General features: G+C 48.2%; 1 protein-coding gene across 1 annotated transcript; it reads left to right on the forward strand.

Moving 5' to 3' along the window:
- The first annotated feature begins 3,359 nt into the window (after positions 1-3,359).
- Cacng1 (calcium voltage-gated channel auxiliary subunit gamma 1) lies at positions 3,360-16,079 on the forward strand. The gene is made up of 4 exons (XM_028865314.2): positions 3,360-3,772; positions 13,379-13,453; positions 14,891-15,028; positions 15,428-16,079. Exons 1-4 carry the CDS (start codon positions 3,538-3,540, stop codon positions 15,652-15,654), a joined length of 675 nt encoding a protein of 224 aa, XP_028721147.1. The 5' UTR covers positions 3,360-3,537; the 3' UTR covers positions 15,655-16,079.
- Positions 16,080-26,112: the final 10,033 nt, after the last annotated feature.

Raw genomic sequence — 26,112 nt, forward strand, 5'->3', positions numbered from 1 at the left:
ACTCATCTGCGTTGGGGGGAGCTGCCAGCCAAGCTGCATGCATCACACAAACATGGCTTCAAAAGGAAAAGGCCATCAATGTTTAATGCTTCCACTCGCCAGGGTGGAGGACTCAGTACACGCCTGCCCTCTCCCCACTCCACCCCCTCCCGCAGAGGAAACTGCAAAATGAAGTTGTTAAATGGCTGCCCTAGCCACTCTTGGCTCTACAGTGGCATCCTGGCTGGCACTGAATGTACCCCTGGGCTATGTCACATTCTGAGGCCCTCCAAAGGCAGTATGGGAGAACAAAGGGTGCTTGCCCAATACCAGGAAACTCAAAATGTATTTTACATCTTCACACAAGCCCACAACTACTAAAACTAAGTCTTTTTGTTTGTTTGTTGTTTTGTTTTCTAGATCCTCTGTCTTCAAACACCAGACCTGTCTAGTTCCCCAACTACTGCCTTGCTGGGCGTCTGATGCCTATTGGCTGTACCCGAGGCCACCCAGCATCCCCTAAGCACGGGTTACCTAAAAGGGCTCAAAGGCTGTGCAAAGTCTTAGGTCCTCGGAGTTCTGCATGAAAAAGACGGACTCTGTGGAGACAGTCACCCTCTGAGCTGAGTGGGGACAACAAACAGCAGGTATCAGCAAAACATTCAGCCATGGGTCATCTGTGCTTGGTCAGCTCCATTGAGAACGCAGAGCTGGGGACAGGGAGGAGAAGCAGAGAGAGGGGGGTTTGTACTGGAGCTCTTGAGAGATCACACCCTGGGGTCAGGATGCTCTTGTAATGTGACCAGCCCCCGATGCAGGCAGCAGGTCTCAGTTTACCCCTGCGGCCTAGACATCAGATCATTCCAGCTCAGTGCGTGTCTCTGGGCTGCAGATTCCTCATCTGCCCCAGGAGACTTTAAACGTTTCTCCCAGCTCCAGCCACTGGCTTGGAGTTCAGGGTATGAGATTCATGGCACCTGGCTTTTCCATCTCCCTGCTGTGTGAACAAATGACCCTTTGTGTCTCGTCTGGCGTGCTTATCTATACAGTGACGGTTGTACCCACCGCACGGATTAGTGTGAAGATTGCCTTGACAGCCCGCTTTTGTTGTCTGTGACAGACTGACTGACAGAGGTGACTTAAGGGCAGAAGGATTTCTTTGGCTCACAGTTGCAAGACTACAGTCCAACGTGGTGGTGAGGAAGCCGGCTTGAGAGCCGGGGCTCAGCGGAGGCAACGGGAGCTTTGTGGCATGACTTGTTACATCTCAGTATGTCAGAAAGCAGAGAACTCACCGGAAGCAGGGCTGAGCCATAGATCTTGCCATAGCTCTCAGGAGCCCTCCTCCGGTGACCCACATCCACCAGCCATGCCTCCCACACCACGCCAACCTGAAGGCAGGTCTCCAGGGGAGGGCACGGAGATAGTGGCCCTCTCTGAAGGGGCGCTGCAATCACTTTTACCAGGGGGGTCAGCGCTCTGTGATTCCCACATCTGGATGTTTCTCCACACCCGGGGACAGCCTTCCTAAAACCATAAACCTGAGGCTGGGACTTTGGAGGTGTAGCGTCCTGCCCAGCTCAGGGGTCCCGGTTCCAGTCATGTGTCAGCCTCATGGATTCACCCAAAAGGGGCCGCCTGCTGAGCTGGGACAGAGGGAGGTGGCAGAACCTCAGGAGCCAGGCTAGGAAACATGTGACCCTCAGACAGGGCTCCCAAACTTTCCCAAGTCCCCCTCTATCTGCATCCTGTTTCCTGTCATTCACCTGTGCATCTACCTCCTTCTCTTTGTGTTTGAAGGTGAAATGGCCTAGAGATATATCCCGGTTGGTAGAGTGCTTGTCTGGCATGCACAAGGCCCTGGATTGAGCACCAATACCACAGAAATTGGGCAAGGTGGCACATGCCAGTAACCCTAGTGCTTGGGAGGCAGAGACAAAGAGGGGAAGAACTTCGAGGACTCCTTGGCTACAGGGCAAGTTTGAGGCCCGCTTGGGCTACATGAGACAGTGTCAAGAAAGAAAAGGGGTGAGGGGGGAACATAATAGAAAATCTTTATTTCCTGTCTCTGGAAAGGAGCAAAACTAAAAACAGTGCAAAGAAACGGCTTCCGTCCAGCTCGTGGCCTCGCCGCCCTCCACGCTGCTCCGCGTGCTGCAGAGCTGCATGCAAACAGCTAAAAGGTGCCAGGACTCCTCAGCCCATGCACAGCTGCTCTTCTGGTCCCAGTTGCAAGGGTAGACGACACTAGAAAAAGAAGTAGCTTCTCAAGCCGGGCTCTGCTCTGCGAACCAGTCTGAAGTGGCTGGGGGGATGGGAGGGTAGATAGGTAGGACTTGCCGCTAAAGTGCTTGCTTGGGAGGTGGGTGGGCTCTGTGGGAGTTCCCTCTGGTGTCCTCCGACAGCTTCCTGAGTTCTTCACATCTACTGGTGTTGGTGGCTGCCTTATCCGTGTGAGACAGGAAAGTTGTGAGGCCAGTGACTTGTGAGGTCCCCTGCCCTTACCTGGTAATGCCTTCTGGTCTTGAGCACTCATTACATCTAGTGAGCCTGTTGCCCACTATTCTCTCTCTCTCTCTCCCTCCCTCCCTCTCTCTCTCTCTCTCTTTCTCTCTCTCTCTCTCTCTCCCTCCCTCCCTCTCTCTCTCTGTGTCTGTCTGTCTGTCTGTCTCTCTCACATACACACAAGTAGATGAATTTCTAAGTAGTCTTATTAAATAAAAAAAAAAAACACGGAGCCAGATATAGGGGTGAAAACCTGAGAGATCAGGGAAATAGGGAAATCCACAGCTAACCTCACCTCACCAACTCCGCAGCTTCCAAAGAGAGCTACTTCCTGTCTACCCACACCTATATGCTTTTCTGTCCTGTTCTCTCATTTGCTCTCTCAGCCCAGCTCCATCACTTCCTCTTCCTGCCCAGCTCTGTTCATTCCTGTCTGTCTGTACAGACCTCCAGACCTCCATGGTTGGTGCTGGGATTAAAGGCATGTGTCACCATGCCTGGCTCTGTTCCCTGGTGTGGCCTTGAACTCACAGAGATCCAGACAGATCCCTGTTTGCCAAGTGATAGGATTAAAGGCGTGTGCTACCATTGCCTGACTTCTATATAGTGGCTGGCTTTTTCCTCTGATCTCCAGGCAAATTTTATTGGGAGGCACAGTATATTGGGGGGACACAATATATCAGCACACACACACACACACACACACCTACTCCATAGACCTCTCAAGCTAGAGCTTTCTCTCGCCTTCACCCTGGGGGGTATTTCTAGCCCCCAGATGGGAGAAAAGCCCTGAAACCTGAGCAGAAGGCATCCTCAGTGACACGCCTAGACACAAGCATTAATAGAAGCCTCCCTCAGGCCCAGGACACGTCTGGGCAGCTGCTCCAACTGCCCAGTGTTCCTCAGTCCCAAGGCCAGCCCACTCTGGCTCAGCCAGGCACACTAAACTTAGCTTCCACTCCCAACTCCATAGCCACCATCTAGCCGGCTGTCATTTATCCCTGGGAGACACTGCTGTCCCCTGCCCGGAGCACCCACACCTCAGCGACCACCATGTCACAGACCGAAACACTGAAGGTTCGTGTGACCCTCTTCTTCATCCTGGTGGGGGGAGTGCTGGCCATGGTGGCCGTGGTCACCGACCACTGGGCCTTGCTGAGCCCACACCTGGAGCACCGTAACGAAACGTGTGAGGCAGCCCACTTCGGCCTCTGGAGGATCTGCACCACACGCGTTGCTGTGCGTGGCCAAGAAGACAAGAACTGCGAGCACGTCACGCTCTCGGGGGGTAAGGTGCCCATTCTCTCTACCTCTTTGCATTTCTTGTCCTTCCAAGACCCCAAGAGAAGGGGGCCAGCCTGTGCGAACAGGGTTGTTGCCTGGGGTAGTGTTGACGGCCAGAGCCAAGGTGGAACATGACGGTGTTTGTCTCCAGCGTCGGAGGCCTGGGTTCTTCACCCAGTGCCGATTGCTAGAGTTAAGAGATTCCCCAAATCGCTGCTTCCCAAAACAGGTCCTCTGGGGTGATACTCAGTGGCATCTCAGCTCCATTCTCTCCCTGCACAGACAAGCTGGTGACCCTAAGATCTCAGGCTAGAGGAATCTATGGGGCAGGCTGGCTCCTTCCTCAGCGTCTAGGCAAAAGTATAAACAAGACTACCCCCTCGTTTGTCAGGCCCTGCAAAAAGGAAACCCCAGGTTCCTTGTTCTTAAATACTGAGAACTTCAAGTTGGTAATGGCGAGCATGAAATCAAGCATGGGGTACTTAGCAGTCAGGGCGGTGGAGGGGGCTGCCACATGGCTCTGAAGCAGAGGTGCTGTGGATGCCTTGTTGGGGCCTGTGGTCCTACTCTGTGTTCTCCCTTAGTTCACATCACTCAGCTCCTCAGTGTTTCCTTCTGTAAGGATGGAACGGTATTCTTCCTCCATTCTCTACCTATACCTTGCGAGCAAGTTCCTTGCCTAGGAGCTCAGGCATTCGTGTAATGTGTTTCTCTCCAGCCAGTGTAGAGCCCCTGAGATTTAGGGCGAGCAAAGGATGTGTGGTGGGAAAGAGCATGCTAGGAAGAAGAGAGGCCCAGGCTGTAGCCACTGTTACCCATTGTCCTCTTAAAGGACTTGTCAAGACAGTCTTGAGCTAGCTATCTATTCAGTTTATGCCATGCTGGGGATGAAACCCAGAGCTTTGTGAATGCTAGGCAAGGACTCTACCACCTGAGCTACACCCTTAACCCTGTGAAGGACTAGTCAGAGAGGACAAGGCCCATCTCAGCCTCAACATCGCCTGTACAGAAGAGTCACTTGCAAAGCTAGCAATGTCTCTAAGGCCCCAGTGGACCACAGCATGTGTGGCTCCCACCCTGATGTTCAGAATGATTCCTAACACGTCCTGCCTGACCCTTGCCATTCGAGCCGTCAATCCTGGGTCTCAAAGACCCAGCAGTCTGCATGTGGAGCGAAGAGTCTGCCCTCCCTCGCTTCCCCCTCCTCTTCCTTAGCGCTTGCTTCAGGAAATCCAGGCGTCACTCATCACTGCGGGGGAACCAGAGAGTTGAAACCACTCAGCTATCTTGGAAACACAGCGTCTCAGGGTGGAGGGCTTTGATGGGCATGAGCATGTGCTTGAAGGCTATCACATAGCCAGATGCCCACACCCGTTGGCCACTCTACACACTCGTAAACAGATGCATCATCCAGCCAACTCCCTGGGCAGGGCAGGGCAAAGCAGGGTGAGGCAGCTTCTCCGGGGACCATACGTGAGGAGGGATGTTATGGCTCTGTCCACCTGTCCTTAGAGCCTCTGCCTTTTAAAGTCAGAGCAGATGAGCCATGTCTACGCAGAAAGAGACGGGCTGACGAGAACAGCAGCCTCAGGGGACCAACAGGCAAGGCTTGGCTTGCAGCCCAAGCAGAGTCTGTTTGTCTGCCTCCTCGCCCTCATCAGCTGTGAATCATACGGCCCACACTTGCGACACTGAACCTAACCTTCCCCAGTTGTCTTTCCAAAGCCTGTCCCTGCATTCCCTCCCCATCTCCCTTTTCCGTGCTCCCTAGGAGCACCTGTCTTTTCTGAAAGAGAGTTCATACAGAGAGCTCTCAATTATCAACGATAATAACAGCATGCCCATGTAGGGCTCTGTGCTATAAGAGCTTTGTGTATATTAACTTTGGGTAATACCAGGAAAAAATGGGGGGGGGCGGTACTGGAGAGATGGCTCAGTGGTTAAGAGCACTGACTGCTCATCCAGAGGACCCAGGTTCAATTCCAGCACCCACATAGCAACTCACAATTGTCTATAACTCCAGTTCCAGGGGACCCATGGCAGAACTCACCAGTGCACATAAAATAAAAGTAAATTAAAAAGGAAGAAAAGTAAGAGATAAAAGGGATTAAAAAGAAGTCAAAGTATTAAAAAAAAAAAAAGACTGAGGAAGAAATAACCCCTCCCCAACTGGGTCTTCTCCCTTGCTGACGGCAATGAGAATGCTGGGAAGTGGGAAGAGTCTTTATTTTTCAGAATTCCAGAAATTAACCTAAATCTTACAGCAACCTGGCAAGCCTTTATTCAAGAAAAGCAAGAGACTTGGGAGAAACTGAATTATTTATTTATTTATTTATTTATTTATTTTGACTTGTTTGGTTAGTTGGTTTTTTTCAAGATAGGGTTTCTCTGTGTATCCCTGGCTGTCCTGGAACTTGTCCTGGAGACCAGGCTGGCCTCAAACTCAGAGATCCGCCTGCCTTCCCTTCCTGAGAGCTAAAAGTGTGCTTTAGGGACTAAAGGTGTGCGCCCCACTGACCATGGAAGCAGTGAGTTTTAGGGGGCTTTGATTTCCTCCTTTCTGCTGTGTCCCTGAAAACGACTACCTCGGTAAAACAAAGCAAAATGCAGAACTGTCTGGCTGACACTAGAGGAGACAGAACAGGGTTGGATCTCTTGCAGAGTCCCTCTCCTGCCATTATCTGACTTTTTTTTTTTTTTTTTTTTTATCATTTTGCAAAAGTCCTCAATTGCAAAGCTGTGACTGGGGGATGAATTGGTCCATGCATGTTAGGACATCTCTGTTAACTGATGGTCAAACTAATAGAACAGAGGTTTCATGCTCAAGAATATAGATGTCACAATATTAGTCCAAACACAGCAACAGGAGCAAGCCTCAAGAAGGAGAACCAGGCTTCCCAAGTTGCCACGTTGTGTGTATGTTTAAAAAATACAAGCCATTAAGAAAGGTGTGGTGGTGCACACCTTTGAGCCCACACTGGGAAGACAGAGGCAGGTGGATACCTGCATCTTTGAGGCCAGCCTGATCTTCATAAGGAGTTTCAAAGCAGTCAAGGCTGCATAGTGAGACCCTGTCTCAAAAGCAAGCAGCCAGAAAGAAACAAAACAGAAAACAGGCGATGATAAGAACTAAGATGACATGGATAAGACATGAAGAGGAGAAGCAGAGACTAGAGTAGCTAGATGGGCCCTTGGGCTGTCTAGATGAGACAAAGACTTGATTACATTTGTTTGTTTGTCTCGGGAGGCGTGTCAGAGGATGACTTGAGGGAGTCAGTTCTCTTCCTCCACCACATGGGTTCTGGAGACCACACTCAGGTCATCAGGTTGCTGGCCAGGCCCCTGCTGAGCCATCTCACCAGCCCCAGCTAGACAAAGACTTTAAATCCATGGTTTTGAATATATTCTGAATACCAAAAGAAACCATATCTAAATAATGAAAGAGGAGGAGGAGGCCTCGTGAAACAGATACCAATCAAGAGGCAGAAATTAGTTTTAAAACATCAAATAGAAATCCTTCTGAAAAGGGCAATAATTAAAGTGGAAAGTTCACTAGAGGGACTCAAAGGCCGGTCTGAGCAGGCAAATGAGAAATTCTATGAACTTTTACAAAATGCCCCTTGAGATTCTCCAGGCAGAGTAACAGGCAGGAGGAAAAGGGCAATGGCTCAGATACGTGTGGGACACCATCATATCCATCATGGGAGTCTCTGGAAGAACAGAGGGGGGGGGGACGATTTGGGAAGGAAAATGGCTAAAAGCTTCCCACACCGGATGAAAAACATGAATATGCAAATCCATGAAGTTCAGTGAATTCTAGGTAGTATAAACTTGAAGAAATCCATACCTGCTAGGTTGGTATGTAGCATGCCGATGAAAGATACATTGCTTTATTGCTCTCGGCTCTTGACTAGGGATGTGACCAGCTGTTTCAAATTCCTGCTTTTCCAGATTCCCTACTGTAAACCTGGAACTGTGAGCCAAATCAATTATCATAGCAACAGAAAATGGAATTAAGATTAGGAACTGTCTCCGGTTGCTTCTCTGATGCTGTGATAAAACACTGACCAAAAACAACTCGGGGAGGAAAGGGTTTATTTCAGCTTCCGGTTACCATCTCTGGTAGAAGGAAGCCAGGGCTGGAACTCAAGGCAGCGGCAGCACAGAAGCAGGCACTGAATGGAGGCCGTGGAAGAAGGGAGCGCTGCTCACTGGCTCTCTCAGCCTCTTTCTCATACAACCCAAGACCACAGGCCCCGGGTGGTCCCACTCCCAGTAGACTGTGCCCTATCACATCCAACATTAATGAAGAAAATTCTCCTGGAGCCAGAGAGATGCTTCTGTGGTCAAGAGCACTGGACTGCTCTTGCAGAGGACCCAAGTTTGGTTTCCAACATTCACATGGTGGCTCACAACTGTCTTGAACTACAGTGCCAGAGGCTCCGATGCTCTCTCCTGACCTCTTCTGGTCATGTACATTGCATGTACATAGCACACATACATATACTCATGCACACATCCAAACACATAAAATAAATATTTTGAAAGAAGATGCCCCCACAGACATGTGCACAGGCCCATCTGATGGAAGCAATTTATCAGTCAAGATTCCCCCTTCCAGGTGACCCTAGCTTGCATCAAGTTGGGAAAAACTGACCAGCACAACCACTTATCACATGCACAAGACTCCTTTTATTATTATTATTATTTTGTGTATATCAGTGTTTTACCTGCATGTATGTCTGTGTGATGGTGTCAGATCTTGGAGTTACAGACAGTTGTGAGCTGCCATGTGGGTGCTGGGAATTGAACCCAGGTCCTCTGGAAGAGCAGCCAGCTCTCTTAACTGCAGAGCCACCTCTCCAGACCCTCATGAGATTCTTAATAAGATAAACAGATGATTTTCTTCCCCCAGACACCACAGAAGCCTGAAGATAATGGGAGGCCACACACATGCAGCTGTGTACTACACATCGATATTTTGGTCATCTGTGGGCCAGATGTAAAAGAATGGCCTCATGGAGTTATCTCACTTGGTGATGGTCACTGTCATCAGTTTGTGTATGTACACTCCATAATGCTTACACAACGACAAAATTGTCTAATGATGCCTTGTTCAGAATCATCCACACTGCTAGGAAATTACACAATTACACCAACTCATCTAACCTCCCCAAAACCTCCAGGAGACCCATCATCATTCCATGTCACAGATAGGAAAAATGAAGACATGGATAATTTGAGTGTGGCTATGTAATTAACGAGCAGGAATTTGTCCCTAGACATTTGCCTGCTGTGTCCACTTTCTTAGTTAATGCGTCTTAGAAGTTTTTGTTCTACAGATGGTTTTCATTTGACAAGGAAGAACACTGAAGGTGAGCACAGCCTTCTCCAGGCTAACTCCCTAACGAGGAGAGGTTCAACACCCAGGTCTTAAATCCCTAGCCTCCTTGCTTTCCAGAACCATCCCATGACTTCCAATGTTCATACACAGCTCCTAAAACCTTGTGACTCAAGAGGCCACAAGGAGCCCCACATATGACATGACATGATCAGAGGCAGCCAGACCGAGAGCTGAGACAGGCCGGGGTGTATCATTCTGCCGTGGTGTGTTGGAGGCTCCTCACAGGATGGACAGGGCAGCATGCCTCGTGTGAGTTTTCCACTGTCCACAAAGAGCCATAGAAATTCTGCTCTGCACAAAATCAACACCAACGCCTCTTGAGTGGGAGGAAAGGCTTCCCCAGTTTATAGGGGAGACCATGTGTCATCCAGGAAGCCCCAGAAGGACCATTCCATGCCCTTGTTTCTTTCAGGTTCTGCCTCTCTAGGGCAACTCTGGCATTCCATTTCTCTACACACACATCTCTCCTCAGTGCAAGGATTGTGGGTGTAAGAAGAGCATGACATCATTGAGCTTGGGGATCTCCAGGGCTCCCTCCTCTACCCACATGAACTTGTCTTGGGTGGGGGCTGAAGCTTTAACTAGACTTCCCCATGGAAGAACAGCACTCTGGGGATACCCCTAGCTCATCTTAGGAATTCTTCAGTGATGATTGGGAGAGCATTCATCTTTATAAGCTTGCTGAAAGTGACGTGGCCATCATAGGTGAGACTGTCTCCATAGCTCTAAGCCACTAGTTCCTGGGGATTTACACGATCCAGTTATTTTAAATATATTAAATCTGCACCACGAGGTGATAACTCAGTGATAACTCAGAGCTATCCCCTGTTAAAGGTCACCTTGGGGTTTCGTATGCCTGCTACTCTGGTTCTTTGAAATTGCCACCCTGGATTCTGCACAGCCGGTGACTGAACCACACTATGGTAGCCAGCCACCCCTGCCCCAGTTCCCAGGCAAGCCTGAGCTGAGCTCACTGTTTTTTGTTTTGTTTTGTTTTTGAGACAGGGTTTCACTATGTAGCCTTGACTGGCCTGAAACTCACTGTGTAGACAAGGCTGGCCAGGAACTCACAGAAATCTGCCTGCCTCTGCTTCCCTCGTGCCAAGATTAAAGGCGTGTGCCACCACACCTGGCTGTGTATATTTTTAACGAATAGCCCAGTTCACATTTTTATACCATTGAGTTTTGTAGAAAGAGAAATCTTAGAATCATCATAAGCCAGTTTCAGAGACAAAAGAGATGGCAATAACCTCAGAGATGCTAATCATGGTCCTGGATCCTCTTGGTCCTGGGATCTCTGCTTGATCTAAATCACTGTCTGTGTCTGCACAGTGAGGGGACAGGAGCCATCAAGGCAGAGCCTGAGCCCCCAAATCTACGCAAGGGTGTTTGTTATGCCTGGTATTAGAGACAGGAAATGACTGTCTAATAATCAGAAGCAGAAGGGCTCAGAATCTGTGCCATACGCAAGATCGTGCCTAGTCCTCTGAGGCTTCCAGTAATCCTAATGTCCTCTATCCCATCACCCACATTTGAGAGCATTTAACGGAGGAGGAGGAGGAGACATTATGTATACTACCCAAGCAAAAGAGTCCCCCCAGTGACACCTGCCTGGTCCCTGCAGGCATTCAGCTTATCCCAGTGCACCTGGGCTCAGACTTCTTTGCCCTGATCTCCAGAATGTCTGTCTGCACATTGCTGTCCACCCTGAGTGGAACCCAGCATTTATTTGGTGGCAGCTGACTCCCCAGCATGCTATGCAAGAGTCGCCTCTGCAACCCCGAAGGGTCAACCATCCGTGGTCACCAGACTCTCCAGGCTGCTGTCCCTCACGGCCCTCCCTCTGAAGGCTCTTAACTCACAGGCAGCGAGGAGCTGGGAAAGCAGCTGACCATGAAATGCACTTGAATTCAGCCGATTCTTCTTGGAGGGTTTTCAACGGCAACCGAAACTGGCCCTTCAAGAACGAAACAGAAATGTTCCTTTGTCCAGAGGGAGACCCAGGGAGACGTGTCACATAGCGTGATCCATTTTGAGGCAGTGATTCAAGAGAGTCTACAGCTACTGATCTCATAAATATAAGAGGGTTGTATTATGCTTTAAAATAGCTGTGGACGCTGGGAGAGAAAAGAGCAGTGTTGAGTCTGACATCACCACTGGTCTTCAGACACCCCAGGTAGCTTGGCTCAAAAGAAAAGTGATTTAAATATAGAAGCTCGGGGGAAAGGCAGCTTGCTGCCGGAACAGTCACTGCTGCTGCTGCTGCTGCCAGGCCAGACCCCAGCTCCAGGCGTCCTGGTCCTCGACCTCAGGAGAGGCAGTAACTGAACTTAGGGGGTGTGGAGAAGGACAGGATTAAGTAGCAGTAAAATGATGTAGCCAGATAGAAGGAAGTAAAGCCACGATGGTGGAAGCCCCGAGGCACATACCTAAAAGAAACTGGGTACTGGTCTTTGGGGAAGGAGCGTTCAACTGTAGCCTGGAAGTGAGGCTGTGAGTCCATACTCAATGGCATTGCAACTCAAAGCAGAGATGCTTTTTATACTAAGGGAGACAGAGACACAAGAAAAAGACACCAAGACAGGACCTCACGTATATAAAAAGCAACCTAATTTGGTTTTCCTAAAAAACAGGAAATAGGGAGGAGGGTGTGGTACAGTCGGGAGCGCATGCACAAAGCCTGGGCTCCACCCCCAGCACCACATAATCCGGAAGTGGTGGCAAGGACTTGGAGCCCCAGCACGTGGGAAGTAGAGGCAGACAAATCGGAAGTCCCAGGTATCCTTGGCTGTATTTGGATATACAGTCAATTCAAGGCTAGCCTGGGCTATGTGAGACCCTGTCTCAAAAACAAGCAAACACATATGAAATAATATAAAAATAACCCATTTTTATACTTCCTAATTCAGTAATTCCTGGATAAAGAATACTGAATGTACTCAATAAGGACCACAACTATACTTTGGCGTCACATCAAGTTGTGAAAGAGACTAATGGAGGACTCTACATAAGAAAGCTGCAAGTGGGATCATATCTAAGATCTTCATGGCTGTATTTACACTCAGCCCCTCTCCGGCTGCTCATAACATCTAGTCTAACTGTCCACATGGCTTTCCTGACATTGCTCAGTGGCCAAGGAGCTTGCCAGGAGATGTTTTGTCTGGGGTCCACATGACTCGGGTCCTGAGGGTCTGAAGAGGTGACATGCCGAAGAGCCCTTTGTAGGGCAGAGCTGGGGTTGCCAGCCTGGATGAGCACCAGAATCTTCTGGAAAGCTCCCTCCCTCCCTCCCTCCCTCCCTCCCTCCCTCCCTCCCTCCCTCCCTCCTCCCTCTCCCCCATCTCTCTTTTCCTCCCTCCCTGCCTCCCCCCACATGTGTGGGGTTCACACACACACTTGTATGTATGTGCACATGGAGGCCAGAGGTTGACATCTGGTATCTTCGTCAATTGCTCTCCACCTTGTTTTTTGAGACAGAGTCTCTTACTGAACTGGAGCTCAGCAATTGGCTAGGCTGCTGGTCAATGAGTTCTAGGGATTGGTCCCTCAGCACTGGGACCACAAACTCACATCCCTGTACCCACCTTTTTACATGGCTGCTTGGAATCCTCATGCTTGTGTGGCAAGTACTCTAACAGCTGAGCCATCTCCCCAGCCCCTGGAAATCTTTTGAAAAATGCTGCTCCCCAGGCCCTACTGAGAATGGAGGATAGGGGTCTGCCTCTGATTTAACCCAAGGTCCCTCAACATCACCACTATTAACAGTTCACTGGATAACTCCATGTTGTGATAGGCCTTTTTGTGAGCTGAGAGGTTTTAGCACAACCCCTGGCCTCCAGGCATTGCCCTGGGCCCCCAGGAGAGGGATCCACATGCTAAGATCATTGACTGGTTATTTGCTAAGCTTTGTCTGCCCCCTACTTCAGGAATACTATGAGCCTGGGTCTCAGTTATCCCAACTGCCTAATGGGCTCAGGGCTTACCTGCTGCCTGCCCTGAGAACCCATCATCCTTTACTCCCTGATGCTGTCCCAATGTCCTTTGCCATCCCCCTTGTATCTGCGGGAATGGCGTGCTAAAGGCCAGGGAAATGTTTGGCCCAGATTCAGAATGTGGGGGGAGTTGGGCAGTCATAGGCCGCCCACATGCCCTATGGGGAGACACCTGCCCTTTCTACCAGCTCACAGACTGTCTCCTCCTTTGCAGACAAGAACTGCTCCTACTTCAGACACTTCAACCCAGGCGAGAGCTCAGAGATCTTTGAATTCACCACTCAGAAAGGTGAGGCCCTGGGTGGCTGGGGCGGTGGAAAGTGGCCATGTCACAGCTGCTGAGCTAGGAGTCACTGGGCAGAAGCGTGCTGACTTCTGCTCAGGAGGAAAAGCAGCTGTAGGCTGGTGCCCTGTCACATCCCGGCACACACAAGCAGTTCTGGGCCCAGGGACTCGGAGTACACTTGTTGGTGTAAGGGGCAGTGGATTAAGACTGTCTGGCAGGCTGTAAGTTGCAGCAGGAACCCATTCCATCCAGCAGAGCCCAGAGGACTAAGAAAACGGTGCAGGCAGTCAGTGCTGGAGCAGGATCACGGGGTGGGTGGTGGGTGGGAGTTTCTGTAGGGACGGTGGTAGTGCTGCCCGCACGCACTTACTAATAGCCCCCTGAGCCGAGGAAAACATGGTCTTCCTGCCCTTCATCGGTGGAACTCAGAGACCTCAGCAGCAGCAAGAGTCTGGGGTGTGTGGGAGCAGGTGGCCACACAGTGTGCAAGAGCTGACACAGACACACTAACACACATGCTAGCAGGTCCTCACATGTAGTCACATGCACACACCAACAGATCCTTACGCACAAAGCACACATACACACTGACACTTGTTGCAGGGAACACTCATGCATGCATCCATGCATTCATGCATGCATGCATGCATGCATGCTCATACCAACAGAGCCTCATGCAATGAAGGGTGCAATCACACATGCACGCACATACCAAGAGATCCTCATGCATGGAGAATGCACACACACTGAGAGTCTAAATGAAAGGAACACTCACACATCTATGCACACACAGATCCTCACGTGTGGATATATACGTGCTGACAGCCTCATGAGCAAGGCACACACACGTGCATCCACATATGCCGACAGATATTCTCTCTCTCTCTCTCTCTCTCTCTCTCTCTCTCTCTCTCTCTCTCTCTCTATCACACACACGCACACACACACACACACACACACACACACACTTCTCACATGCAGACACGGGCACACACTCTGATGGATTCTTAGGCAACCCACACACATCCTCACACTCACATGCCAGGTAACACCCACATGCTGTCAATCTCCCAGAGTCCCCTTGTCAATCTAAGACAGACCACCTACAGCTCAGTGCCTCCTTCCACCTGTCACTCAGGAAGACTTTGGCTCTAGGAATGTCTCTAGCCACGGGGTGTCCTGCCTCCTTCTGAGGCCTTTGCCTCAGGGAACCTTGCAGTTTAGTGCCCTGGAAAAGATACGGGTGAATCCATCCTGTTAGCATCTGGCCCCGCTCTTCCACAGCACCCGACCTGCAGTGAGTAAGAAAGTGAGTTAGCCTTAGTCGGGTGTGAAATGGGAATCCAAGCTGTGGTAGCTCACTGAGCCACCTGATGGTATGAAACGCTTGGGAAGGCTCTGGTTCTGAGACCCCCGCACCCCCCCCCCTTCATCCTGCAGAGTACAGCATCTCAGCAGCGGCCATCGCCGTCTTCAGTCTCGGCTTCATCATTGTGGGCTCCATCTGCGCATTTCTGTCCTTTGGGAATAAGCGTGATTATCTGCTGAGGCCGGCATCCATGTTCTATGCCTTTGCAGGTAGAGTGGGGTCCTGCGGTGCCTGGGTAAGAGGGGGATTCCCCAGGGCTCCCCACTCTGTGCTCAGGCTTCACCCTGAAGGCTACGAGGGGGAAAGCCTGCTTTGTTCCTTTTCCCCCCAAGGCACTACCCTTGAGAGGAACACTGAGGAACCTCCCCAGAGAGCAATTAGCAAAAGAAGGAAGGAAATGTGGCCAGTCTCTGGCTAACCTCCTGCAGGATGTGGGAACTGCATGGTGGGAAGTGGTGTACATGGATCACTTTTGCAGACTCCGGTTAGAACCATCTAGAAGCATTTTCCTCTCAGGATCGAGTCAAAGGCAGGGAACAGAGGTTGGGGGAGGCTTGGGTGGCAGCAGGAATACCATCAGTCACTGAGACCCTTGGCTTTGTCCCCAGGGCTCTGCCTTATTGTCTCTGTGGAGGTCATGAGGCAATCGGTGAAGCGCATGATTGACAGTGAGGACACCGTCTGGATCGAGTACTACTATTCATGGTCCTTCGCCTGTGCCTGCGCCGCATTCACCCTGCTCTTCCTCGGTGGGCTGTTCCTCTTGCTCTTCTCTCTGCCTCGGATGCCCCAGAACCCCTGGGAGTCCTGCATGGATGCTGAGCCGGAACACTAGCTCTGGGGAGATGAAGCCCAGACCAGAGTTTCACATCTGCCCTGATCCCCCTCCCTCTGAGTTCCTCTGCCAACAGTGCACATGGACATGAACCCAGACCTGCGCAGGGTCAGAGCAAGCAGGCAGGCAGGCAGGCATCTGAAGGGCCCTCTCTTGAGCCTGCCCCAGCTCAGGCTTGCCCACCATGCCTGTTGTCTTTGAAGAACGGGTCTGATCATCTTTAGAAAACCTTCCAAGGACAGCCTGTACTTATTCACCAGCTCTGAGCTTCATCAGCACCTGGAGCCAGCTCCTCCCCCACTCTCCTCTGCCGTGATATGAACCCTCTTCCGTGACCCGACATCCCCCTTGGTTTCCAGGGTCCCCAACAGACATTTTTAACTGGATAGAATCTGTGGTTTGAAATAAAAGATCTCAGACACTTCCTTTCCCCCCCTGTGCCTTCCATAGCAATTTCGAGATTCCTGGCTACAGACCTGGTACCCTAAACCCTGGAGAACAGGAAGGAGTGCCCCTCTGCTGCAGCGGGTCTCACTGTGTGGTCATGACCCCTTTGGGGGTCACATACCCAATATCCTGCATATCAGATATTTACATTATGATTCATAACAGTAGCAAAATTACAGTTAGGAAGTAGTAATGAAAATAATGTTATGGTCGAGGTTGGTCACCACAACATGAGGAACTGTATTAAAGGGTCACAGCATTAGGAAAGTAGGGGACCACTGCCTGGGGCACTGGGGACTTTCAGAGGCGAGGTGGGGATAGCTTGGAGGTTCTGAATTCCAACTTGAATGTCTGAGCTCTGGAATTGTTTGGAATGAAACTAGAAACCTTGTGACTTGGGCAAGGGTGTTAAAAATAGGAGGGGTTATTTCTAGAATCATCCAGCCCCTCTCAGCACTGAAGCCCCATGGTCTCAGTCTAGCTTCTGAGGCCAGATCCTTGTTGGGAAAAACAAAACACACACATACACACACACACACCCAAAAAACAAAACAAACAAACAACAACAAAAACCAAGAAGCAGGCCTTCACAGATACTTAGCACCATCATTTAATCACTCCTGCCTCCTCAGACCCCTACTCAGACCCGAACCTAGAAACAGAAGTCAGACTTGACTGGCAGACAGGGAGGACTCTCTGTGGTCCTCGCAGTGAACACTGGAATCTCACGTGGAGCTGGCACAGTTGGCAAAGGGGAACACCCCCACCTGTGGGAACAACCTGGCCCACACTTCTTGTATACCCTGCAACACAAGGGTGCTTTTTACAGCTTGAAAGACATCAAAAGAACTTGTCATGAATATGAAGAATATCTCATGACCTGGAGATTCTACAAAATTTAAACCTCCGGGTCTATAAATAAAGTTTTATTGGCACACAGCCACACCTGTTCTCATGGGTGTTCAATGTAGCTGCTTTCCTCACAACAGCATTGAGCAGCCTCATAAGAAACGTTTTTTGCCCTGTAATGTAAATAATATTTACTTTCATACTGGACACAGGGGCACATACCAGTAGTCCCAGCACTCAAGAGGGACTGAGGCAGGAGGATCACTTCCATCCTTATTTCCTTGACACAGAGTGTATGAGTTACTTTTTGCTTCTGTAACAAAGCACCATGACCACAAGTGATTTATAGAAAAAAGAGTTTACTTTGGCTTATGGTTCCAGAGAATGAGTCCTTAATGGCAAGGAAGGCATGGCAGCAGTCAAGCATGGTAGTCAGAGCAGGAAGCTAAATGATTTTTCAACCACAAACACAGAGAGAGCAAACTGGAAGTGTTGTGGGATAATCCTTTTGTACACTGTGAAGATGTGTCTCTGCTAAGGCACCTTCTGATTGATTTAACAAAGAGCTGGATGGCCAATAGCTAGGTAGGAGAGGATAGGCAGGACTTCCGGGGAGAGAGAGAAACTAGGGGGAGGAATCTGAGAAGAGGGGAATTTGCCAGTCAGACATGGAGGAAGTGGGATACATGCTATGTGTTGGGTACTGTGTGAGCCACCATGATGGTCAATGTTGCATGCTATGTGTTGGGTACTGTGTGAGTGAGGGCACAGTGAGAGAGAGGTTACTTCCTTGTTTTTCAGTGCTGAGTGACTTTATGTACTGTCTCTGAGGTTTGAGAGCATTCTGTGGACACTCAGAGAGTCATGAGGATGGCACCTGTGGAACCTACAGAAGTCCTACTTACTCTGCAGGAGCCAGATCAGACTACATGAGGTGACATCTTCTCCGATCCCTCACATGACATTCATGCTTCTCTCCTTTTGCTCTTGGTGCTCTGCTCATATTCCTCATAATTAACCCATCTTGGCACAGTTCGGCCTTCCTGATTTTATAGCTCTTTGAAGGCAAGGCCCATATTTTCCTCAGAATCATTGTAGTAGCTAGGGCCTTCCTTACACTGATCCTTTCCCCAAATCCTGCAGTGTCCAGTTAGCAAAGCCTCAGGATAGGCTGTGAGCCGAGTCCATGAATTAGAACGTGCTGTCCACCAGGGAGACTGGGTACGGCACAGTTCCTGTAAGAACACCATGAGGAAGAGAAACAGAACACAGAGAGTCCTTCGACAAGACAAGAGTTTGCAAGGACTCCTTCCCATTCCAGGTATGCAGCCCCCGCTTTCTCTGTCACCACAGTGGATTCTATACACACACGCTTGAGTCAGATCAATAACACTGAGCCAGCTTTGTCCTCCACAGTGGAACTCAGGGCTCCAGAGATGCAAGATGGAATTATTTTCCAAGTTAGAGCACACCAGCAGAAGCATTCGGTACAGACAGATTTCCTAAGAGCTTTGACAGAGGTACAAAGCCACCTTTAATTATACTAGATCACAATCTTTATATTTTCTTTTTTCAAAACAGTTGATCCTCCACCCTGTTAGTGAGCCAAGCACAGAAGTCATTGTACTAGAGTGCCTGTAGTGACCTCAAATTGGTCAGCTTTCTGTTCCTGCAATAAATATCTTGCAAAATTAACTTACAAAGAGGAAAGTATTTTGGCCCACAGTTTTGGAGGCTTTACATAACTGATTATCCCCTTCACTTTAGATTTATGGTGGAACAACATATCAAGTCAGATTCACTCACCTTCTTAGCAGTCCCATAATTCCCTATAATGGTATGCTCCCAGTGACCTAAAGACCTCAAATTAGGTCCCATCTCTTAAAGGGCCCACCATGTTCAATTGCACCATAGGCTTTAAACTTGATTGCAGAACTAAGGAGACTGACTCTACAAGATCATCTCTTTAAAAAGCCCTTGGCCTAGAGTAGTTGCTTCTGGTTAGCCTTATGAACATCAGGAACAAAGAGAGGACCCCTATTCCTGTGACTTCATTTCTCTTTTAGTTCCCCCGACTCCATGTATAGAAAACAAAACTTGCTGGGCATTGTGGCACATGCTTATAATCCCAATATCTGGGAGGCTGAGTCAGAAGGAGTACATGAATTTGAGGGCTAGCCTGGACTACATAGAAAACCATTGTTGAGGGAGAGAAAGCAAGCTTTCAGTACTAATTGGAATATTCCTAGAATCTCCTCTGCAAGGTCTATGACCCATATTCTTAGGCACCCACCCACATCCAGACAGCCTGCCATCTGTGCTTCTTTTTAATTAGGGAGCAAATACCACACAAGTTGCCTTCTCCTCTGTTTCCCTGTGATCACTCAGCCAGACACATCCACCCTCAGAGTCCATTACTATCTCCTCTAGTTCAACTACCCACAATTAGCCGGTGCCACTTTGTACTGGGGGATTAGCAACAGTCTCCTGAAACTGTTTAAATCGATTGGCAGAGCCTCAGGTTTAATGAGCCGAGGGGGAGGTTAGACTGTAGGTTTCACAAGCTGCAGCTTCTAGCCAAGTTAATTACCACTCTCTGTGGAATCCACATCAGCCAGAGCTTTAGACAAATGGGGAATTTTATCACATTTCAGGACTCTGCATGATCATGATAGGTGTGTGCCATGTGCCCATATACCAGGCTATGCTAAAGGAGGGAACATCCGTCAAAATGGGCATAACCGCAGTGAAACTGTGAAAGAAAATGTCCTGTGATACCCAGTATGACAGAAAGTAACTTGGGGAACTACTGCTGTCACCACTCGAAGCTACATGGAGTGCAGCTCCCCTCTTGCGGCCAGTGAAGTGTGGGTGGTGGTGGTGGTGGTGTGTCTTAACTGTTCTTCCCACCAATCCTTAGCATCCCACTCAGCAAACACTCCTGAAGGACACGGTCTCTGCCATCCAGAGCTCACACATTCTTAACTTTACTACAAAGACTGACAAGATCTCACCGCAAGCACTGAGAAGGGGAGCATTGTTCAAGCTGAGGGGCCTGGCGCACTGGAATTTACCTAGTCTTGATTAACAAGTAGCACAACCCAGAGCAGCCTTGGGGGCCGGGGTTCCAAGGGCTGAAAGGGCACCGTGCAAGAGCAAGTAGGGAACTAAGCAAGCCAGGAGCTTCCCGGGGTGCAAAGGGGGAGGAAAAGGAAAAGTGTTGCTCAGGACCCCAAGACAAAGTCCTCACACCAAGTTCTCGGCACAAAGGAGACTTTTTTGCCCCAAGAGGGACAGAGGTCAGGGATAAGAGACAAAGACAGGAGACAGAGGACAAGGGAGAAGGGGACGGGAACAGGGAGAGGTAGAAGGGGTATTTGTCCCAGAAGGACAAGGGACTGCCTCTGGATAGAGGAGACAGCCATGGCCCATAGGAAAATGGCGGTTTATAAAGATACAGGGGGAAACCCTGTGTTAGGATGAGGTGTCTAATTTTAATTGGACATGTTAATTAGGTGAGCCAAAGGGGGTCTTGACTGCTGAATCCCAACACTTCGGTAGCTGGACCTTGGTGGTTAGCCCCAGGAGGAGGAAGTGGCCAAAATAGGGACTAGACCTGGGTGTCTACCTTTAGGAGTGTAATCGAAGGGTTTTTAGCAAGGCAGAGAGAATTGGGGAGAAATGCATGGCCCGCTAGTGCCTCACGCTCCAGTGGGCTAACGTCCCATCAGTGAATGGTCGGTGTAGCCTGGGGGTGTCTCTTACTCCAGATCAAGATTTGGGAGCTGCGTGGGGAGTGAGTTGGTAGAGTGCGCTCATAGCATTCACAAGTCCCTGGGTGAGACACTCCCCCACCCCAGTACCAGGGGCGGGGAAAAAAAGCTTGAGGCTGGGGAGATAGACCGGTGGGTAAAATAGTTGTCATGAAGAGTGAGGACCTGGGTTCAGAATCCAGAACCCATTTAAAGCTAGATGCCCTCTCGTGCGTCTGTAATCCCAATGCTTCTGTGGTGAGATGTGAGGTGGAGACAGGACCCCTGAAATTTAGCCTGGCATGTGAAGTGGTGAATGAGAGACAGCCTCATGAACAAGGCACACACACGTGCATCCACATATGCCGACAGATATTTTCTCTCTCTCATACACACACACACACACACACACACACACACAGTCTCTCATACATGGAAAGAGAGCTTTTAAAACAAAAGAATTTGGATTCTTCAAACATCCAGTTAAAAAATGTAGGCCATTCATGACGTCAGATGTGGTGGCACACACTTTTAATTTAAGCACTCTGGAGACAGAGGAAGGTGGGTCTCTGTGAGTTCGAGGCCAGCCTGGTCAACGTAGTGAGTCCCAAGCCAGCACTACATAGTGAAACCTTGTCTCAAAAAAGAAAATAAAATTAAAAAAAAATAAAATTTAAAAAATGCTGTATTGGAGAACCACTGTAAGTGTTCAGAGAATGGCTTAGACCAGAAAGGTAAACAGCTACTGTTGGGATAAACAGGAGGTAAGGCCATGCAATGGCTAGTTCTTCAAATCCTAAGGACTTCTGATAGGGAGTTGACTGGTTGAGACATAACCACATAATTCAAGCAGCAGGATCAGTAACAGGCTAAGAACTGCTTGAGTGTTCTAAATTTACCAAGAGCAGCAACAGCATACACACACACACACACACACACACACACACACACACACACACACACACACACTAGCCAGCCAGCCAGCCTTCCATCTGGGTTCTGTGGGATCTCCCATCTTGCTCTTCTGATGAGAGAAGGTTATAATGTCTACTAAAAGTAACCCCCTACAAGTCATCTTGCTTCTTCATCAACCAGGGTCCTTGAATTGCTTCTGCAGAGACCTCTGAATCCACTACACTTGTATGGAAAAAAAAACATTTTTCTTTTTAAAATTCAGAGATGGATGTCCACCCTGTCTAGGCAACACAAAGCAAAATGTCTATCTGCAATGGAGGAGCCAGAGGTTGGAGCTTTGGCTGCTCTTGCAGAGAATGGGTTTAGATCCCAGTACCCACATGGTGATTCACAACCATCTATAACACCAGTTCCAGGGGATCCGGTTCTGACTTCCAAAGACACCAGGCACAATCATAGTGCAGACATACATGCAGTCAGAACACTCACACCCCAAAAATAATCTAAAAATTTTTGTTAACAAAATAGATACAGTGCAATGGATTATAAGCTGTTGTCCCTGGAAAAGGCCAACCACCTCATTCACAACAGCAGCCCCGAAGCATGGTGTGGTCAAGCTGGACTAGCAGCACCACATTAATGGGGTGTTAAATAGAAAACATGACACAGGAAGCAGTCTGCAAGTTCTAATGCTTCTCGAAGCTGCATCATCATAGAGGCCAGCATTTCTCCAAGAGAAACAAGATGGATTCGAGGCAATCCTCTGTGTAATTGTGAGGTGTAGTACTAGCCCTACTTTAATATATCAGTGTATACTAGATTAATGAGCTCTCGAATTCTGAGCCACACAAGCCTGGTATTAATGACTACAAGACCTGTTAAGAGTAATTCAGAACATTTGCTAAAAATAAATAAGTTCTGATCCAGAGAATGGCACCCTGAAGAAGGCTTGTTTTCTTGCTATGTTGCCTTTGACATTCCAGGTGACATTATTTATGCCTTAAAGGCTTTTGCTACTGCTGAAGTCGGTGATTTATGTCCCAGCTCTCTGTAAAGTCACAGCCTTACTTCTTGACACTGGGCCCTCCTTCCATGAGCTTTCCGGCTTCTGTGTCCGCTAACCTCTCCAACACTTCTAGGCTTGGGAGAAGAAGAAAGAAAGTCCACACAAAATGAACACTCTCCGAATTGTTAAAAAGGCATTTTATTATAAATACATTTTAGTTGTAGCAGTAAAATACATTTTGTGTTACCATGAATCTTTTAAAACAAAAGAACTTCACTGACAATGATCACACCATAGACTCCCGGGCTCAAAACATGTCTTTAGGAAGTAGCATAAGCTAAGGGACTCCAGAATCCAAGTGAGGAAAGGTAAGAAAGGAGAAAAGAAAAGCCTTGGAGGACAGCTTTGGGGCTTATCTTAATGTACAAAATCATCTTTACTTTTAAGAACAAACTCTTCAGGTATTAGGGCCTCCCAGATGAGGTATGATATACTGCAAAGGAACATAGTCATTGCTATTACTTTTGCTGTAGATTATGCTTAATTAGATGCTGCATACGTGGTGCTTGTAACACAAATGGACCAGGGTGGTTTTATATATGGCCTCCCTTATGAAGGCTTTTCCAATAGAAGACCCAGAATGAATCTACCACGTGACTGATCCTATCCACCACTGACCACATTTAGAGAATTGTATTTTTTTTAAACATTAAAAAGAAAGATCCTGTGTCACTAATGATTAGGACTCTACTAAAATGCAAACCCCATTAGCTTTATAATTTAGAGAAAGTATTTGAGCCACTTGATTCCCCTGGGATGCAACTATCACATATAACCAGTACCTTTATGGGTTTCAAAGAATCAGGTCAGATGGCGGGCACAGAAACCAGATACAGTACTTGATGTACATAATGTCATATACAGATTTATAGGAGCAGGTGAGGTTCTGATACCTGAAACTCCAGGACCGTTCCTCTGTGTGTGTGGGAAGGGGTGTTGGGGAGAAACTCTCAAGTATAACTGACACTTTGGGACTTCAACCTGGATGAAAGAGTCCTCTGCCCTCCCTAAAGATACAAAGGGTTATCATGCAAGACAAATCGCAAATAAACCAAAGTCCCTCATGAGCTGGGGGTGCGTTGAGGAAGCGGTGCTGAACACACACACCTGCAACCTGCAGCCAAAGCTTCCCGGGCCTTTCAGGTAGTAAGTACTGGGGGTAAAAATTCTAAAACTGTGCGGTCTAGGATGGCCACTGTGTGTACTTCTACACCTATGCCGTTCTACATTCTATTACCTTAAACATAGATTCGTTTCCTTGCTAGTAACAGTAAATTCAAAGCCAAACTAAACACAAGAAGCAGAGCCCAGTACCCACAGAGCTGCAGCCCAGGCTGAACATGAAACACAATACACAAATGTGAAAATATCCAAAGACCTGTCAGGTTTATTATGCTGTAGGAAGTTTCTTTCTCAAAAATAACTTGCTCATCCATGTCTGCTATGACTTAGGAGTCACTCATGCTGTGGAGGGGGTGTGCTCCCCTCAATTCTTCTATAAACATACAAAGTTCTTCAAGGTAGCAAGGGAATCAGAAACGATTGCTTCTTTTCTGCCACATACACACCCATGCTCTCCCTAACACCTGCTGGTATGGCAGAGAACCCAAAATAACTTTGTTAACCTGAGAAACATATAATATGAAAGTAAATTCTTTGCCCTCGCCCCCACACATACCAAAGAAGACGAAGAAGAAAAAAAGATGAAAAGCTATAGACTCCATTAATTGGGGACTACCCAAAGTTTCTGATGCTCCATGTCACTGCTACCCTATGACAGGGACTCCTGCACTAAGAGCCCCAGTAAGTGCACATGCACTCTTGGGGCATCTGATGGCTTCTTTCCACAATTCTGTCCCCCAAGTGTAGGGACCAAGGTTGACTCTAAGCACATCCCACAAATGCACAGCCTCCAGACAACAGCCAGGCAGCTGCGTCCTAACAACAAACTCACCCTAGAAATGAAAGCGCCCCTGCATCCTAATAAGGAGACACAGCAGAGACCCCAAAGGTAGAGAGAGCTTTTTCTCATGAATGGGCCACTTGTGGTGTTAGAATGACTAAAATGACCCGAGAGTAAAGAGATGAGGAACCCCCTGACTTTCTCTAGACCAGTGGTCTTCAAAGTGCGCTCCCTGGACAGCTGTGTGGCCCCCCTGCGGGTGGGTACAGCAACCTGCATTTCAGCAGCCCGTCCAGGGAGAGCTGAGGCTGCCTTCGGCTTCACAATCACTTTTTTTTTTCTTTTTTGCTCGATCTTGCTCACAATTCTAAAATCTTAAAATATGATAGATTTGTAAATAGCTATCACTGTATGTATTCTGCCACCCATCCCCCTTCACTTTCAAACATTAAAATAGTAAAACAATTATTCCATAAAAATCAAAAATTTCTTAAAAGGTAATATTGATTCCCTCTCCCACACATCCTTCTAAGGCAGGCAGCCACATGCTATTATGCTAAATAAAGTACAGAGGTAGAAATAGCCAAAAGACCCCCAAAACATACTGAAAATCTCATAATATTGTTTAATGAACTCATAGAATGATATAAAACTTACTATGCTTTATGTTTAATATTTGTATCAAAATAAAATCTCTCTGTTGAACAAATTGCAAGTAAAGTCTGGTCTACCACTCTGATGACTGAAACTACAAGACACGTGGGCTTTCTCTGGAAACCCATTTCAGAAAGCTTCAGGCTACCCCTGTATAAACGGGCTGGGACTTCCCCAAGGCTTACAAGCTGAAGTCTCGATTCTATTAGGTACCTCCCTTACAAAACATTTTTTAAACAGGGAGGGTTTTTTTAAAGATCACTCATGAGTAGGTAATTTCAGTAGGTTCAAACGTCTGAATGTTACACTAAAACTTAAAAAAAAAAAAAAAACCTGTCTAACCTGATATTCTAGCCTAGAGCTGTTGACATAATACCATTTTCTGGTATCTTATTAGAATGTCAAATGCTAGCAAAAATCTCCCCCTTTCAGTGGTCTTGGGGTTGCTAATTAAACAGGGATGAAACTGGTGAGTGTGAACTTAGCAGCCTTGCTGTCAAATCTCAGAGGGAAATGTGAAGAAGCCGACATGATGCATACTCCGTCTGGGTACATGATACCGTGGGGGACATCCGGAGGGCTATTCTGAACAAGAGGTCCTAGCTAAAGCATCACTCACACTTCTTCTCATTTCTAGGCAGTTTGAATATCGATCAAAGGACAAGGGAGATCTCCCAGGACATTTGTACCCAGAAGAAAAAGACACACAGGGTGATGGTAGAAGCATGGTCTTCATATGTTATGGGGAAGGCAAGAAAAACATTGTCTATTTGATAAGAAAAGACAAGCTTAGCCATGAGGAAGTGGAGAGGTGGGTGGGAAGGGATGAACAGCCTAAATATTTTAAAGCAGTAATGTATACATTTTACTAT

This window comes from Peromyscus leucopus, chromosome 8b (assembly GCF_004664715.2).
Source record: "Peromyscus leucopus breed LL Stock chromosome 8b, UCI_PerLeu_2.1, whole genome shotgun sequence".
Classification (NCBI taxonomy): Eukaryota; Metazoa; Chordata; class Mammalia; order Rodentia; family Cricetidae; genus Peromyscus; species Peromyscus leucopus.

What these genes read in the sequence shown, in the direction of transcription:
- Cacng1 (XM_028865314.2), top strand. Translation starts at nt 3,538, where the DNA reads ATGTCACAGACCGAAACACTGAAGGTTCGTGTGACCCTCTTCTTCATC. An exon ending in TGAATTCACCACTCAGAAAG is followed by an intron (nt 13,454 to 14,890) that starts GTGAGGCCCTGG and finishes TTCATCCTGCAG; the next exon opens with AGTACAGCATCTCAGCAGCG. An exon ending in CATGTTCTATGCCTTTGCAG is followed by an intron (nt 15,029 to 15,427) that starts GTAGAGTGGGGT and finishes CTTTGTCCCCAG; the next exon opens with GGCTCTGCCTTATTGTCTCT.